General features: G+C 55.8%; 2 protein-coding genes across 2 annotated transcripts in view; one reads left to right on the top strand and one right to left on the bottom strand.

The window, feature by feature from the left end:
• Positions 1 to 6,092: 6,092 nt before the first annotated feature.
• PIH1D1 (PIH1 domain containing 1) lies at positions 6,093 to 11,151 on the bottom strand. The gene is made up of 9 exons (XM_007531349.3): positions 10,891 to 11,151; positions 10,034 to 10,100; positions 8,649 to 8,828; positions 7,530 to 7,591; positions 7,355 to 7,436; positions 6,966 to 7,095; positions 6,748 to 6,823; positions 6,496 to 6,639; positions 6,093 to 6,219 (listed from the first exon to the last, which is right to left on the bottom strand). Exons 1-9 carry the CDS (start codon positions 10,948 to 10,950, stop codon positions 6,178 to 6,180), a joined length of 843 nt encoding a protein of 280 aa, XP_007531411.1. The 5' UTR covers positions 10,951 to 11,151; the 3' UTR covers positions 6,093 to 6,177.
• A 4,485-nt stretch (positions 11,152 to 15,636) lies between these two features.
• The window catches only part of ALDH16A1 (aldehyde dehydrogenase 16 family member A1), a 29,037-nt gene continuing 26,580 nt past the window's right edge, over positions 15,637 to 18,093 (top strand). Inside the window, exon 1 of the mRNA XM_007531312.3 lies at positions 15,637 to 15,795. Within this exon, the coding sequence (XP_007531374.1) occupies positions 15,706 to 15,795 (90 nt within the window). The 5' untranslated portion in view covers positions 15,637 to 15,705. The remainder of the gene's footprint in view (positions 15,796 to 18,093) is intronic.

Raw genomic sequence — 18,093 nt, forward strand, 5'->3', positions numbered from 1 at the left:
CAGAACCACCATGCTGTTTCCTCAGTCCCATACAACTCGGAACTTTTTTTTTTTTTTACCGGAGCACTGTTCACCTCTGGCTTATGGTGGTGCGGGGGCTTGAACCTGGTACTTTGAAGTCTCAGACATGAAAGTCTGTTTGCAAAACCATTATGCTATCTACCCTTTGCCCATTTGTTTTTTACTCCCATCCAGTTCTCTTCCCTAAGATTGGCAAAAACAGCCCCCCCATCAGTCAATCCCCCACTCTGCTTTTTGTTTTTGTTTGTTTTGCCAGAGCACTACTCAATTCTGACTTACGTAGGTGCTGGGGATTGAACCTGTGGCCGATTATGCATCAGGCATGAAAGGAAGTCACCCCAGTACCCACCTGCATACCCATTATATTAGCTCCCCAGTACCTTTCTATTTAGTATTATTACTTTTATTTTTATGAAAGAGATAGTGAGAGACTAGACCACTGCTCCGCTCTGGCTTATGGTGGTGCTGCGGATGAACCTGGCACATTGGAGCCTCAGGCATGAGAGTCTGCTGCAGAACCATTCTGCTGTTTCCACAGCCCACTGTGGTGTTATGTTTTAGTTTTACCATAACACTACTCAGTCCTGGTTAATGATGGTCCTGGGGATTGAACCTGAGACTCAGACACAAATGTCAGTTTATATAACCATTATGCTGTCTCCTAGTCCTCCAGCTCTATTGTTTCCTTATTTTATTTTAATGAGAGGGAGAGAAAGACCAGAGTACTGCTCAGCTCTGACTTATGAAGATGATGGGGATTGAACCTGGGGCCATGGAGTCTCAGGCATAAATTCTTTTTTGCATAAATATTATGCTGTCTTCCCAGCTCCCCTCAACTCGATTTTTAAAAAATATTTTATTTATGGGGGCTGGGGGGTAGCACACCGGGTTAAGCGCACATGGGGCAAAGTGTAAGGAACCCGGTTCCAGTCCCCGGCTCCCCACTCTGGGATCTCTCCAGCTGTTGGTGCTCAGAGACAATCGATGAGCTTGCTCCCACTGCCTGCGCTCTATCCCCGCCCCTTAGAGCTGTCTCCACCCCCTGAGCTCAGTCCCCGCCCCCTAGAGCTGGCTCCACCCCCTGAGCTCAGTCCCCGCCCCCTAGAGCTCCGTCACCACACCCTGAACTCAGTCCCCGCCCCCTAGAGCTCTGTCTCCACCCCCTGAATTCAGTCCCCGCCCCCCTAGAGCTGTCTCCACCCCCTGAACTCAGTCCCCGCCCCCTAGAGCTCCATCTCCACCCCCTGAGCTCAGTCCCCGCCCCCTAGAGCTCCGTCTCCACCCCCTGAACTCAGTCCCCGCCCCCTAGAGCTCTGTCTCCCCCTTTGGGTTCTGTCCCCACTCCCAGAGCTCAGTCCAGGCCTGCTTTCAGTCTCCGCCCCCTAGAACTCTATCCCCGCCCCCTGTCAACAGTCCCCGCCCCTTGAGCTCTGTCCCCAGCCCTAAGAGCTGTGTTTTTGCACATACGCCCAGATTATCTCCTAGGTCTGTCCCGCTCCACTGGACTCGCCCCGCCCCGTGTCCCCTCCCCTGACACCACGCGAGTCCAGGCCCCGCCCCCGATGAGCCCTGACCCCACCCGAGTCTAGGCCCCGCCCCCGATCAGCCCTGACCCCACGCGAGTCCAGGCCCCGCCCCCGATCAGCCCTGACCCCACCCGAGTCTAGGCCCCGCCCCCGATCAGCCCTAACCCCACCCGAGTCCAGGCCCCGCCCCCGATCAGCCCTGACCCCACGCGAGTCCAGGCCCCGCCCCCGATCAGCCCTGACCCCACGCGAGTCTAGGCCCCGCCCCCGATCAGCCCTGACCCCACCCGAGTCTAGGCCCCGCCCCCGATCAGCCCTGACCCCACGCGAGTCTAGGCCCCGCCCCGGGTAGTCCTGACCCTCGCAGAGTCTGCCTTGCAATTCAGACTCTGGGCAGGGGCCAGGGGGCGGGGAGCGCCTCTCCTCGCCGCTTCCCTGCTTCAGCCGCAAATGCATTTGGGATTAAATTTTCATGATGTGGTGCAGGCCCGTGAGGACCGGGAGGGGCAGCCGGCGCGGCGGCCAGCGCCATGAAGGGGTGGCCGGGCCCCGACTGCCCGCTGCGGCCGCCTGCCGCCAACTTTGTGGTCCTGGGTCCCTGGGCCGTGCGACCTGCCTAAAAGAGGGAAAACCTGGGTCCCAGGGGGAGAGGCTTCCGGACCACACTCCTGGGTCTGAAGGAGGAGGGGGCCTCCTGGGTGTGATGGAGGAGCTGGGAGACCCCAGGATGTGAGGATGGGGAGGATGGGGGACCCTGGGTCTAGGGGCATAAGGGTCTCCGAGACCCCAGGATGTGAGGAACGGCAGGACGGGGGACCCTGGGTCTGGGGAACCTCTAGGTCTGAGAAAGGAGGGGCTGGGCCTGGGAGGGGTAACTGGGGGACCCTTGAGGTTTTCGTTTTCTGCGGCTGAGAGAACCCTGGATCTGAAGGAGGGGCTGGGAAACCGGGGCTCTAGATGGTTGGAGGTGCGGAGCCGTCCACACCGCCACCCGGTGGCGGCCGCCTCCCCGCCCGGCCCGCGGGTGGAGGCGGCGGCCGCGGCTCTGGGCCAGGTGTGAAGGTGGAGCAGATGGTGAAGAGGAGGGAGCGGGAAGGGAGCCCCTGCGGCTGCCAAATCCCAGCCCTGCGCCGGAACCATCACCATGGAGACCGAGCACAGTGGAAGGGACCCAGCCCCATACTCTTTACGCTTTCTTGGACCTAGTTCATCGGCTTCCCACGGAGGATCCAGTGGAACTACAAGTCCCGGCGAGCGCTGCGCCTCGGCCTCCGCTTCAGAAGCCCGGCGCGCGCAGGGGCCGCTGGGTGTTGTAGTTCTCCGCGACCACTGGCGGCGACGGCGCGCCCTCTGGTGGCCACCGCGCCCCGCTCGTTTCCTCAAAGCCATCGCCCACCCTGGCACCTTCCTCCATTTTCACCTTCTCACCCTCTTCTTCCCCCGACTCACACCCGTCCAGCCACAGCTACCGCACTGTTTTTCCAACCTGTCCCTACCATGGAGGTTGCTCCATCATCCGCCTTTCTAGAATTCACTGTGGAGGGAGAAGGCAACTATTCATTTAGAAATCTCTCCATGCGGTCCGGGAGGTGGCGAGATGGACACAACGCTTGACTCTCACACGTGGGGTCCTGAATTCAAGCCCAGGCAGCATATGTACCAGCGTGATGTCTGGTTCTTTCTCTCTCTCCTCCTACCTTTCTCATCAATAAATAAAATCTTTTTTAAAAAAGAAATCTCTCCTGAAGCTTGTTACATATTGTCAACACACATCACTCTGGGTACCAGCCATCAACAGAGGATCCTGACTCAGTGAGGGAAGATCAGAGAAAGCTTAAAGTTTGTCAAGACTTCCAGGAGAGGGCTGGGGGATGGACAGCACAGTGGTTCTGCAAAAGATTTCCATGCTTCAAGTTCTGAGATCCAGGTTCAATCCACAGCAAAAAAAAAAAAAAAAAAAGTGGGGACCAGGCTGTAGGGCTGTGTTAAGCGCACATGGTGCTAAAATTAAGTTCAAGGACCAAGGTAAGGAGCCCACGGCTCCCCACCTGCATGACAGTCCCTTCACAAGTGGTGAAGCAGGTCTGCAGGTATCTGTCTGCCTCTCCCTGTCTTCCCATCTCTCTTGATTTCTCTGTCCTATCCAACAACAGCAGTAACAACAAAAATGGGAAAAATGGCCTCCCGGAGCAGTAGATTCAGAGTGCAGGCACTGAGCCCCAGCAATAACCCTGGAGGCAAAAACACAAAAAGGTACTAGTTCCAGGGTGCTGAGTGGTGGCACACTCGGTAGAGTGTAGCCATCACCAAGCATGAGAATCCAGTCCCCAGCTGCAGGGGGAAAGCTTCAGAAGCACTGAGCACCAGCACTGAGATACTGTCGTGGCTCAAGACGAGGTAGACAGTTAGCAACACTCTGGCTTGTTCCTCAGCTACCAGTGGGAGCACCGTGCAAACTGGTTTGGAGAGCGGTGGTGTGCTGCTGTGGTGTGCGAGGGACTCTCCCATTCGTCCTTTTTTCATTTTTGTACATATGGTTTGCTATTTTCTGTATTTTATTAGTGATTTCCAAGATCACAAGATAACAAGGGTAGCGTTCCACACCACTCCACCCCCCGAAGCTTATACCACCAAGGTTCTCCCCACCTTGCACATTGATTGCCTGTCTTTTTTCTTCTTCAAGTTCATGTGCCTCAGTTCTCTCTTCTTCAAACATGAGTGTGATCACCCAGCAGTTAGCCTTCATCCCGTTCGCTCTCCATGCATTCCTTTATCCCACTGTCAACCCTAACCTCTAGGCAGTTAAAAATAAAAATAAAGAAATGCAGTGGTCTGGGAGGTGGCACAGTGGATAAGGCATTGGATTCTCAAGCATGAGGTCCTGAGTTCAATCCCTGGCAGCACATGTACCAGAGTGATGTCTGGTTCTTTCTCTCTCTCCTTCCATCCCTCTCATTAATAGAGGAGTCGGGCGGTAGCGCAGCAGGTGAAGTGTAGGTGGCACCAAGTGCAAGAACCGGTGTGAGGATCCTGGTTTGAGCCCCCAGCTCCCCACCTGCAGGGGAGTCGCTTCACAAGTGGTGAAGCAGGTCTGCAGGTGTCTGTCTTTCTCTCTCCTGTCTTCCCTCCTCTCTCCATTTCTCTTTCCTATCCAACAACAATGACATCAATAATAACAATAAGAAAACAACAAGGGCAATACAAGGGAATAAATATTAAATAAATAAATAAAATTTTAAAAATAAAAGGGGCCAGGTGGTGGCAAAATTGATTGAGCGCACACATTACAGCATGCAAGGGCTCGGGTTCGAGCTCTTGGTCCCCACGTGCAGGGGGAAAGCTTTGCAAGTGGTGAAGCAGGGTTGCAGGTGTCTCTCTTCTATCACCCCATTCCCTCTTGATTTCTGGCTGTCTCTATCCAATAAATAAATATAACTAAAATCTTTAAGTTTTAAAAAATTAAGAAATAAAAGAAATGTAAAAAAATCAAATATTAAAAAAGAGAAAAACAAGTCCAGGGAGTCGGGCGGTAGCGCAGCGGGTTCAGCGCACGTGGCGCAAAGACCCGAGTAAGGATCCCGGTTCGAGCCCCCGGCTCCCCACCTGCAGGGGGTCACTTTGCAAGCGGTGAAGCAGGTCTGCAGGTGTCTGTCTTTCTCTCCCCCTCTGTCTTCGCCTCCTCTCTCCATTTCTCTCTGTCCTATCCAACAACAACAGCTAGGACAACAACAACTACAACAATGGCAACAAAATGGGGAAAAAATGATCTCCATAAGTGGATTCATAGTGCAGGCACCGAGCACCGAGCCACAGAGATAAGCCTGGAGGCAAAAAAGAGAGAGAGAGAGAGAGAGAAACAAGTCCACTGGGAACAATGGAATCACAGATATTAAGAACCAGGGAGCCAATGAGAGAGAAAGAGAAAGATTGAGGCAGGGAGGGTGGGAGGGAGGAAGGTACAAAGGGATGGACAAAACTCAAATTCTTAGAGAAAGTGGGGTCAGGACACTCTTTCACTTGAGATTAAGACATGCTTGGTCCGAGAGGTAACACAGTGGAGAAACCAAGAGGTCTCGAGTTCCATCCCTGACACGGCATATGCCAGTATGATGCCCTGGCTCTCTAGTAAAGAAGCCTTAAAAATACATAAAAGGTGGCCCCGGAGGTGGGGCCGTGGGTTAAGCATGGGGCTCCAAAGCATGAGGTCCCAAGTTCAACCCCCAGCAGCATCTCTCTCCCTCCACCTACCATTGTCCATGAACGAATAAATAAAACTAACGGGGTGTGGAGCAGACAGCGCGATGGACGTGCAAGCTGACTCTCACGCCGAGGCCCTGCGGCCCCAATCCGGACCCCCCCACCGCGGGCAGCGGGGGCAGCACCTGTCAGGAGAGCTCGCGACAAGGGCCTCGGATGGCGGGGCGCTCGCACCCTCTCCCGGACCCTCTCCCAGACCCCCGGGCCCTCTCCCAGACGCTCGCATCCTCTCCCTGACGCTCGCACCCTCTCCCAGACCCTCTCCTGGCGGCGGGACGATGCGGAGGCTGCAGGGCGCAGACAGAATCTGTTTATTTCCACTCGCAGGGGCTCTGGCCTCGGCTCCCTACTTGGAAGCAGCGGTGACCCCGGGTCAGGAGGGTGCGGACAGAAGGGGCATAGACACCAGTAATTGCTGGGGACAGACGGGGGAGGCGCCGTCAGGAGGCAGAAGAGCAGGAGCCCAGGGCCCAGCCTCCCCCCTCAGACCCGAGGGTCCCCCAGCCCCTCCTCCCTCACACCCAGGGGCCCCCCAGCCCCTCCTCCCTCACACCCAGGTATCCCCCGGCCCCTCCTCCCTCACACCCAGGGGTCCCCCGGCCCCTCCTCCCTCACACCCAGGTATCCCCCGGCCCCTCCTCCCTCACACCGGGGTCCCCAGCCCCTCCCCCTCACACCGGGGCCCCCCCACCTTTCTCCTCCGATGGAAGGCTGCCTTGCACCGGTGGCAGTTGATCCGCAGAGGGAGGTGGGCGTCGAGCCGGTACCGTGGCTGGGGTCCCCCCAGCAGCAGGCGGTCCTCCCCGATCTCCAGCGACAGCCCCTGAGCTCCGTCCTGGAAACGGCGAGGCTGCTGAGCCCCTCACCCGTCACCCAGGACCGAGCCTGCACCCGGGGTCCCCAGAGACCCTCCTCCAGCCCATGCCCAGCAGCGAGCACTCACCAGCTTGGGGAGCTCGACCTCCGCCAGGAGCAGGTCGGGGGCTTCCAGCCAGAGGTGCAGGCGAGGCGTCTCGGGGCTGCCAAGGGGGGAAAGTCCGGGCTGCAGCGGGCAGCGGCCCCTCGCCACCTCCTCCTGCCAGCCTTTCCCAGAGCCTCCACACACCCCTGCGTGGGGGGCTCGAGGGAGCGGCTCCGGCGGGGCTGAGGGCTCAGGCCCACCCTTGCTCCGCGCTCGGGCCGTCGGGCGCCGACAGGCTCCCCAGCTCCTGGATCCGAGGGCGCCGCTGGGAGCGGATGTTCTGCTGCGAGATGGAGCCCAGGAACGGCCGGTTCTTCAGCAGGCGCCACTCTGCGGGGTGGCAGCGGCTCAGGCCTCTCTCGGGTCCGCCTGGGCGGCCCGGGAGCCCCACCACAGCCCCAGGTGACGTCAGGGCCGTGCTAGCCAATAGTCTGCCTGCCGGCTAGAAATCTGCATGGCCCCGCCCCTAGGCGGCCGAGGCCCCGCCCCCAGACAGCCCGGGTCTAACCAGCCCCCCTCCCCCACCAAGGCTCCCAGGGGCCTTTCTCCCAAAAGGCCACCCCAGGGTGTTCCCGGGCCCCACCCTCACCTGGATTCAGCTGCAGGCCGTATTTGTCTTCAAGGCCTTCCCTGGCGATGGTGATCACCAGCTCCCGCAAGAAATCACTGTTCTAGGGAGGGGAGAGGACGCAGCCCCGAGAGGTTGGCGTGGGGCGGCGGAGGGAGAGGCCCCCTGCCCCGGACTCACCGGCCAGGCTCCCAACCTGCATCCTGCGGTAGAAGTCGCTGTTGACAGCAACGTCGTAGGCGGTGCAGCCCTGGCCTTCTGCGGGGAGACAGAGTGGGTGAGACCCTGCCACTCCCTGACCCACCGGGGCTCTGTGGGACCCCTCCCACCAGGACAGAGACCTCGGCTCCCCAGAGAATCTGGGTCAGAGATGATGACCAAGTCGGGTGGAAGACATGCAGCTGCCAGCCTGGGCCTCTACAGCCTGCCACGTGGTCTGTCCTCACATGCCAGAGTTTACCGGGCGGACCCTGAGCAGACCTTGAGGCCAGCCCCTCACAACTGGTCGAGCTCCGTTCACTAGAGGCCGGTTCCCTCCCTCCCTCCCTTCCTTTCTTTTCTTTTTCATTCCTTCTAAATTTCAAATAGTAGATGGGAGAGACACCACCACCACAGAGCTTCCCCTTCGGCACTGCTCTGTGGTGCCAGGACTCCATCCTGGGCCCTGTCACATTACCAGCTGAGCTCTCTCTCAGATCATCCTCCAGTTTCTCTCAGTCGCTCTCCAGCACTGACCAGACCAACTCCGTCATCTTCTGTGACCTGTGGACTTCCTGTCTCAGCTGTCTAGATACTTCTCCACTGTGTTGGTCTCCTGTTCCTACCAAGCTTCCATTGGACACCACCTCCAGGCAGCCTTCCCTGAGACCTCCTTATGAGTAAAGAGCCCCCTCCAGCATTAGTTTCAAAATAATCCGAATTACATCTGACTTCTTCGCCCTCACCCAGAACCGGCGGTTGGGCCAGGACGCCCAGTGGGCTTGATAAGGCCCCACTCTCCAGGGACCTCACAGAAGTGTGATGCTAGGAGACTTCACAGGCCAAATGGATGAGAATGCAAAGACAAGACAGAGGTGAGACGGGCAGAGCGCTAGCCAGGAAAGAGCAGCTGTCCCAAGCGCCGAGCCAAGGCGCATTCTGGAGTGGGGCAGGGGCGGGGGCCAGCTGGCCGGAAGCAGGACTGTCTCGGCAGCAGGTGCTGGGGGCCCAGACCAGGGGTAGGGATACGGGGTTTGGGGGTTGGGCCGGGCAACTTCCAGGTCCTGGACTCGTCCCTAGAGAAGCACCAGGGGCCCACCCCATCAAGAGCACTGACTGGCATCCAGTTCGGCGTGAGGCTCCCCCAGGCTCATGGGGATGCGGAAGCCAGCTTGGTCCTCCTCCAGCATCTGAAGCAGCTCGTCCTCGGTCAGGTCGGCCGGGGGTGGGATGGAGGGCGAGTGGCAAATGTTGATAAAAACCTTCCCTTCTGATGAGTTGGTCTTAACGCAGAAACCTGACAGAAAGGGACATTTGTCTCTGCGCGGGTGTGATTCCATCCACTGCCACCACCTCCCCCAGCCCCCGCCCCCCCAAGTACACTTTCTTCCTTCGTTTTTGATTTGATAGGACAGAGAGAAATTGAGAGGGGAAGGGAAGACAATAAACGGAGAGAAAGAGATGCACCTGCAGACCTGCTTCACCGCTCATGAAGCTTCCCTCCTGCAGGTGGGGACTGGGGGCTCGAACTTGGGTCCACGTATATGGCAATGTGTGTGTGCTCCACCAGTCTTTTGATCTGTTCCCCTTCTTTGAATTTGTTTAATTTATTTATTCTCTGGATAGAGACAGAGAGAAACTGATATGGAAGAGGAAGCTAAAGAAGGGGAGAGAGACACACACCGGCAGCCCTGCTTCAATTCTTGTACAGCTTCCCCCCTGCAGGAAGGGATCAGGGGCTTAAACTTGGGTCCTTACACATTGTCAGATGTATGCGCTACCAAATGCATCACTGCCCACTCTCCCCACACACTTTTTTTTTTTAAAGATTTATTAATTTATTGATGAGTGAGAGTGGAAAAGAGGGCCAGAACATTACTCTGGCACATGCGATGCTGGATCAAACTCAGAACCTCATGTTTCTAAGCCGGGTACTCCACCCACACCCAGTGTATCATTTTCCGCCCCCCCCCCCCACCTTTTTGAAGGTTTTAGACCTAGCAGGCATAGTGGTTCTAGCGATCATGCGAAAGGAAGCACTTTCTTCCGGGCAGGGATAGCTAGCATAATGGTTCTGCAAAGAGACTGTCATGCCGGAGGCTTTGAAGTCCCAGGTTCAATCCCTGCAGGAACTAAACCAGAGCTGAGCAGTGCTCTGGTAAAAAAGGAAAAACAGAAAAAAACAATTTCTTCCCTGAGGCTCCCCAAGTTTCAGGTTCAGTGCCTGGCATCACCTGAAGTCAGATATGAGCTGCGGTCTGGAGAATCGAAGATTTGCTGCTGGTTCCCCAGACTCACTTTTTTTCTCTCTGGAATCTCTCTCCATCTTGCTATTTTCCCTCTTTGGGTTTCCCTCTGGGTCTCTATTCACCTCACCCCAAGGCTGCTATACTCATCACTCTGTCTCTCTCTTCTCCCTCTCTCTGTGGCCCCTGTCCCCAGACTCTGTCCACCTCTCCCAGAGACCCATTCCCTTTCTCTTTGGGTTTCTGTCTTTCTCACCAGGCTGGGGCTGGATCTGTGTGGAATCTGGTCGGCCTGTCTGGGCTTGCTGGAGCTCTTTGGAGGCCTGTGTGAAGAAAAATCCCCCAGGTTTGGTGCCTGTGTTATCATATACTTTCTCTGTCACCCTTTTTTTGAAGGGGGGGGAGGTAGGCAGAAGTGTTGCAACCTGGTTGAGCCCACACACCACAGAGAACAAGGACCCAGGTTCAAGCCCCTGCTCCCCACCTGCAGGGGCAAAGCTTCACGAGTGGTGAAGCAGGGCTGCAGGTGTCTCTCTGTCTCTTTCCCTCTCAATTTCTCTGTCTCTACCCAGTAATAAATTGAAAAATAGTGGTCCAGGAGGTAGCACAGTGGATAAAGCATTGGATGCTCAACCATGAAGTCCCGAGTTCCATCCCCGGCAGCATATGTACCGGAGTGATGCCTGGTTCTTTCTCATGAATAAATTCGTAAATAGTGATGACTCTTTAAAAAAATAATAATAAATCTAAAACTAAAATAATAAAGTTAAAAATAGGGAGAGAGACACACCTGCAGCCCTGCTTCACCACTCGCGAAGCTTCCCCCCTGCAGGCGGGGACCAGGGGCTTGAACCCGGGTCCTGGAGCACTGAGCACTGCAACGTGTGCGCTCTTCCAGGTGCCCCCCCCAACTCCCCCCCCCACACACACGTTTATTGAGCAAGTTTCCCGACTACGACAGGGGTGAGGAGTAAGGCATCCGCCACCCTGGGTGCTCCTCCCCGACCGCGCTGCCATTCCCGCAGCTGCCCCGCTGCCGCCCGGTGCATTCTGGGAGGCGCACCCAGCACCCAGCACCCAGCACCCAGCACCCGGGGGTCGCTCCGCCCGCACCTGCAGCAGCAGTTCCTCGAAAGCCGCCGTCTCGGCGCCCAGCAGCGACGGATCCGCCATGGCGGGGGGGGGGGGGGACCTCGGCGTCCCCAGCAACCCGGCCGGGGGCCCCTGCAGAGATGTGGAGGCGGCCCCCGGGACCTCGACTCCCTCCAGACACTCCCGACTCCGTCTGAAAGCCTAAGAGTCTTTCCAAGAACTACACTTGCACTCGGACCGGACACTGCGCCCGATCCCGGCCGCAGCCAGACTCTGCGGGTGCGCTCACTCCACCATGCAGCCACACTTCCGGGCTCTTTCTGACCCAGTTCCGGTCTCTTTCTGACCCACTTCCGGGCTCTTTCTGACCCACTTCCGGTTCTCATAGCTACACTTCGGTCTATTGGACGGAGCTGAGTGTCCATCCCGTATCGGCGTCTCGCCGATGGCCAATCATATTTAAGACTCGGAGGCACGCCTCTCATCTCAACCAATCAACGCTCGACCACCCGTTGGGCCCCTAAAGCGCCACACTTCCGCCCCTTTCCAACACCCGCACTTGGTCACTAATTCGGCCGGCAAGGCTGGTACATTGTCTCTGTCCTTGACTTCTTCCTTCCTTTTTTCTTATTCATTCATTTATTATTTTTTTTCAACCAGAGAAGTGCTCAGCTCTGGCTTTTGGTGGTGCGAGGAACTGAGCCTCAGCCATGAGACTTGTTTGATGCGATCTCCGCTGTCCTCTCCTGTCTTTTTTTTCTTTTTTTTTAAATTTTTTATTTAAGAAAGGATTAATGAACAAAAACATAAAGTAGGAGGGGTACAACTCCACACAATTCCCACCACCCAATCTCCATATCCCACCCCCTCCCCTGATAGCTTTCCCATTCTCCATCCCTCTGGGAGCATGGACCCAGGGTCACTGTGGGTTGCAGAAGGTGGAAGGTCTGGCTTCTGGAATTGCTTCCCCGCTGAACATGGGTGTTGACTGGTCGGTCCATACCCCCAGTCTGCCTCTCTCTTTCCCTAGTAGGGTGGGTCTCTGGGGAAGCTGAGCTCCAGGACATATTGGTGGGGTCTTCAATCCAGGGAATCCTGTCTTTCTTAAAGGTTTGTTTTAATGTGAAGCAGAGAGAGGGACCAGACACTGCTCACTTCTGGAGCTCTGGCCTACGTTGATACTAAGGTTTGAGGCGAGGACCCCAGAGGCTCAGACATTTGAAGTCTAGTGTTTAGAAATGGACCTGGCAGCTCAGAGCCTTAAGCACGAAAGCCGGGTGTGCGTCCAGCGGACTCAAACCCAGGTCCTTACATGCTGTAAACTGTGTGCTCTACCGGGTGAACTCTCTCCCTCAGCACCTCTTCTTGCTATTTTTCATTTTTTTAAAAAAAAGTTAACAATCTCTTTTAACATCTTTTACTTATTATTGGGTAAAAAGAGAAATTGAGAGTGGAGGGGGAGAGAGGGAGAACGGCAGAGAGACACCTGCAGCCCTGCTTCACCACCCTTGAGGCTTTCCCCCTGCAGGATGGGACCAGGGACATGAACTGGGACCTTGCACACTGTCATTGAAGGCTTCAACCAGGTGCATCAGTGCCTGGCCCCTTAATTTTTTTTTCTTTCCTCCAGGGTTATCACTGAGGCTTAGTGCCAACAGTACAAATCCACTGCTCCTGGAAGCCATTTTTTCCTCTTGTTTAACGTTGTTGGGTCGGACAGAAAGAAATGGAGAGAGGAAGGAAAGACAGAGAAGTGAAGAGTCAGACACCTGCAGACCTGCTGTACTGTTTCTGAAGCAACCCCCCTGCTGGTGGGGAGCCGGGGGCTCGAACCGGGATCTTTGAACCAGTCCATGCGCTTTGCATCTTGTGCACTTAACCCGCTGCGCTACTGCCCAGCCCCCTCGACCTTGAATTTTTTTTACAATTTAAAAAATATTTATTTATTTATTGGACAGAGAGCGCCAGAAATCGAGCGGGAAGGGGGGTGATAAGAGAGGGAGAGAGACAAGAGAGACGCCTGCATCCTTGCTTCACCACTTGGGAAGCTTTCCCCCTGCAGGTGGGGACCGGGGACTCGACCCAGGTCCTTGTGCACTGTAACATGTGCATTCAACCAGGTGCGCCACCACCCAGCCCCAGCCCCAGCCCCAGCCCCAGCCCCAGCCCCAGCCCCAGCCCCAGCCCCAGCCCCAGCCCCAGCCCCAGCCCCAGCCCCAGCCGTTAATTGTTAATCTCGGCAATAACTTGCTGCTGTGGCTGTTCTTACATAGAAGTCCTTTCCCACTGCCTGGTCTTGACACCCTGCCTGCTTTCTCTCTCTCTCTCTCTCTGTCATTTGCCTCTAGGGTTATCACTGGAGCATGGTGCCTCCACCATGAATCCACTGCTCCTGGAGGCTATTTTTTCCCCTTTTGTTGCCCTTGCTATTATTGTTGTTAGTATTGTTATTATTGTTGTTGGATAGAACAGAGAGAAATGGAGAGAAGAGGGGGAGAGAAAGACAGACACCTGCAGACCTGCTTCACCACCTGTGAAGCGACTCCCCTTCAGGTGGGGAACCGGGGGCTCAAATCAGGATCCTTATGCTGATTCTTGCACTTGGCACCATGTGCACTTAAACCACTGCATTACTTCCAACCCCGTAAAACAATTAAAAAAAAAATTATTTTTTCTTTTTCTCTTTTATTAAACATTTATTTCCTTTTTGTTACCCTTTTTTTTTTCCCCTCCAGGGTTATTGCTGGGCTTGGTGCCTGCACCATGAATCCACCGCTCCTGGAGGCCATTTTCCCCCCCTTTTTGTTGCCCTAGTTGTTGCAGCCTCGTTGCGGTTATTATTGCCATTGTTGACGTTGCTTTGTTGTTGGATAGGACAGAGAGAAATGGAGAGAGGAGGGGAAGACAGAGAGAGAGGGGGAGAGAAAGATAGACACCTGCAGACCTGCTTCACTGCCTGTGAAGCGACTCCCCTGCAGGTGGGGAGCCGGGGGCTCAAACCGGGATCCTTATGCTGGTCCCTGCGCTTTGCGCCACGGGCGCTTAACCCTCTGCGCCACCGCCCGACCCTCAATGTTACCCTTGTTTTTATTGTTGTTGTTATTGAGGTCGTCATTGTTGGATAGAACAGAGAGAAGTGGAGAGAGGAGGGGAAGACAGAGGGGGAGAGAAAGACAGACACCTGCAGACCTGCTGTATCTATCTGATAAATAAAGATAATTTAAATAAATAAAAAGTGAAGTTACAAGATTTCTCTATTAGGTGAAGGAAAGGCCACAGCATAGTTCAGCTCCAACACGAGGTCATACTAGAGAACGAGCTTGTTGACTCTGAAACTTCACGAATGCAACTGGCAGAGCTATTTCCCCAATTCCTCAAAGTCTGAATTTCAATGTGAATCCTAATATATTCCCTTGTACTCTTGGAGCTCTGTCTTCTCTTAATGAAATTTTTATTATCGTTATTTGGTAGAGATAGCCGTTATCGAGAGGGGAGAAATACAGAGGACAAGAGACAGAAAAACGTCTGAAGACCTGCTTTACCACTCGTGCAGCTTCCCCCCTGCAGGTGGGGACTGGGGACTTGAACCCGGGCCCTTGCGCACTGTAATATATGTGCTCGACCAGGTGCACCACAGGATGCATAGCGAACCAGCGTTGTAGTATGATGACATGTACGTTCTTCACGTGAGAAGCCTTGGGTTCGATCTCAGACACCCAAAATAATAAAATAGGTATGCGGGGTCCGTGAGATCGCTCCACGCAAAGTCTCCTGCATTGCCCTGTACACATCATGGGAGCACTCCAGCACTGGGCAAAAGCTTTAGTGCAGCCTGTCTCTCTCTTTCCATCTGACAAAGTCAGACAGGAGGGGTGAAACCCTGATGGTAACAAAAATAAAAAAGGATAGGAGCCAGGTGGGAGCGTACCTGGTTAAACGCACGCGCTACAGTGCGCAAGGACCCGGGTTCCAGCTCCTGGTCCCCCACCTGCAGGGAGAAAGCTTCGCAAGTGGTGAAGCAGGGCTGCAGGTGTCCCTCTGTCACTGTTCCTCTCTAATCCCCTTTCTCTGTCTCTATCCAATAATAAATTTTTAAAAAGAGCATAGTTTTTAGGGGGTCGGGCGGTAGGTAGCGCGGCGGGTTAAGCGCACATGGCGCGAAGCTAAGGTTCGAGCCCCGGCTCCCCACCCCAGGGGAGTCGCTTCACAGGCGGTGAGGCAGCTCTGCAGGTGTCTGTCTGTCTCTCCCCGTCTCTGTCTGCCCTCCTCTCTCCATTTCTGTCCTATCCAACAATGACGACATCAATAACAACTGATAAAAACAACAAGGGCAACAAAATGGAAAAAAGCAGCCTCCAGGACCAGTGGATTCGAGCCCCAGCAATAACTCTGCAGGCAAAAAAAAAAAAATTTTAACGTGGCCAAGCAGTGGCACACCTGGCTAAGCGCACATGTTACCTGGTGCAAGGACCTGGGTTCGAGCCCCAAGTCCCCACCTGCAGGGGGAAAGTCTCATGAGTGGTGAAGCAGAACTGCAGGTGTCTCTCTGTCTTATCAAATTTTTTTATTATTATTATTATTATTATATTTTTGAATAGCATGATGTGTTTCGGGCCTGGGGCTGCCTTTCCCCCGCAGCCTCTCATTAGCAAGAGCTGCGGGCAGACAGCCGGGCGGCGGCGAGGACTGCGCATGCTCCGAGGGCACGGCGGGCGGCCGCGGTTTACGCCCAACTCCGGCGGCCCCGCCCTCGGCGCTGGAGAGGGCGGGGCCGCCCTTTGACCCTCGAGGCCCTGGGCCCCCGCAGTCCTTCGTGGAAAGCCGCCCGGACAGGGGATGGCTGCGACGCGGACGAGCTCCCGCGCCCGAGACATCTTCGCCACGCTGGAGTACGGCCCGGCCCCGGAGAGCCACGCATGCGCACTGGTGAGACCGGGCGGCCGCGCGACCCGCCCGCTCCCTCCGCCCGGCCCGGCCCGGCTCGGCTCGGCCCAGCGGGCGCGCGGTCTCCCGTCAGCCCCCGCGACAGCCGGGCAGCCCCGCCCCCTGGCTTCCAGGGATTCCCGCCGCCGGAGTGGGGCTTTTCAATTCTCGCGAGAGTTGCCGTCTGGCTCTCTCGCCCGGTCGGGTGTGGAGCGTGCGGACCTGGCTTCGTGCCGCGCTCACCCCGCGGTTTGTTTTCGCCGATGTCCTTGCGGCCCCCGCCCGGGGCCGGGCATTCTCATTCTTGCCCCCGGATCGTTCGTCTGTCGCTCCGGGAGGGGAGGGCGCTGTGCCTGCGTGCGTGAGGTCCCGAGTTGGAGCCCGGGACGGCGCACGGCGCACGGCAGAGGGGCGGTCTGCTCCCCTTTCGCACTAGCGGGGTTTATTTACGAGTGGCAGAGGGGCTTGGGCGGGCAGGGCGACCGCATAGTGGCTTGGCGCACAGACTCTCACGCCTGAGGCTCCAAGCCCCCGGTTCAGTCCCCAGCACCACCGCAAGCCCTGGGTTCGAGCCCCAGCTTTCCACCTGCAGAGAGGATGCTTCACGAGCGGTGGCTTCCTCTCTGTCTGCCCCTCTCTTCTCAGATTCCCTCTGTGCTGTCAAATAAATAAGAAGGAAAAGGAGGGAGTCTGGGCGGTGGCGCAGCCGGTTAAGCGCACGTGGCGCAAAGCGCAGGGACCGAAGGATCCCGGTTCGAGCCCCCGGCTCCGCACCTGCAGGGGAGTCGCTTCCCAGGAGGTGAGGCAGGTCTGCAGGTGTCTGTCTTTCTCTCCCCCTCTCTGTCTTCCTTCCCCTCCTCTCTCCATTTCTCTCTGTCCTATCCAACAACAATGACATCAGTGGTGACTACGTAACAATAAAACAGCAAGGGCAACAAAAGGGAATAAATAAATAATAAAAAATAAAAAAAGGAAAAAAAAGTTTAAAAAAAAGAATGAAAAGGAAAAGAAACAAATGGCCTGGGGGAGCGCTGGATTCATAGTAGAAGAACAGAGCCCCAGTGGTAACCCTGGTGACAATGAAAACAAACAAAAAAGCTGGAGGTGGGGGTCGGGCGGTGGCGCAGCGGGTTAAGTTTCGAGACCTCCTTTGAATCTGGAGAGGTGGCAGTCATTGACTATGTGGGTCATAGTCTGTCCGGAGCCGCAGGGGCAGTTCGGGTCGTCTCTGGCTCCCCAGCGATGGAACATAGCGGCGCACCGGCCATGGCCTGTTGGATAGCGAATGAGGAGGGCCCAGTCATAACGTGCTAGGTCAAAGCCGGGTTGACGCTTGCAGGGGTCTGTGATGAGGTGTTTGTTCTTTACCTCGGCTGACTGCCAACTCTGTTTCCAAGAGTCTGGAACAGAGAAGTTCAGTGTAGGCGTAGGGGACCAGATTGGGTGAGGAGACGTCAAGCGTTGGACAGGGTGGGCGAAGATATCCGCGTATATTGGCAGGTCCGGTCGAGCGTAGACGTGGGAAATGAACTTAGATGATGCCGCATCCCGACGAATATCTGGCGAATAACAACGATAATAATAACCATAACAATGGTAAAACAACCAGGGTAACAAAAGGGAACAAATGGTCTCCAGGAGCAGTGGATTCGTGGTGCAGGCACCCAGCCCTGGCAATAACTCTGGAGGCAAAAAAAAGCTGGAGGGATAAAGCAGAGGCATTAGAGGAACAGGGTCTGGCCGTTGAGAGGACAAGGACTGGAGTGCGACCCTGTGACTGGGTGTTGGGTGTTGCCTGTCTCTCCCCACCCATCCCAACCCAGGAGGGAGAACAGTTCAGTCATCACTTGGGGACCGTGGAGGACCTGGGCACAGCCAGGGGCCCCACACAGTGGCCAAGGTTCTACCCAGGTTGGAGACGGGGGCTTGGGAGTCCTCAAGATAAATCGCTGAACTTTGGGAATGACTAATGTTTTCTGGTGTCAACTCAGCTAAGAGACTCGGGACAAAGTACAGAGAATACCCACACGCGGACGTTTGTGAGAGGTGGAGTATTCAGAAATGGGGTGGTAACAGCTGGTCCTTGTCTGGGTACCTTTGTCTTTGACTTTCTTTGCCTGTGCCCACCTCTGCTCCAGTGTGATCTCATGCAGAGCAGAACACAGACTGTCTGGTGAGTGCTCTCCTGCCGCCCCTGTTGTGATTAATAGTCTTCTTCTTCTATCGTTCGCCCTTCTTCCGTAGCCAGTCAACAGCGTCAGGTTGAAAGCTGTCGGGAGCCGCTTGTTGCTGGCTTTGAAA

The sequence above is a fragment of the Erinaceus europaeus genome, chromosome 2, assembly GCF_950295315.1.
Source record: "Erinaceus europaeus chromosome 2, mEriEur2.1, whole genome shotgun sequence".
In the NCBI taxonomy this organism is placed as follows: Eukaryota; Metazoa; Chordata; class Mammalia; order Eulipotyphla; family Erinaceidae; genus Erinaceus; species Erinaceus europaeus.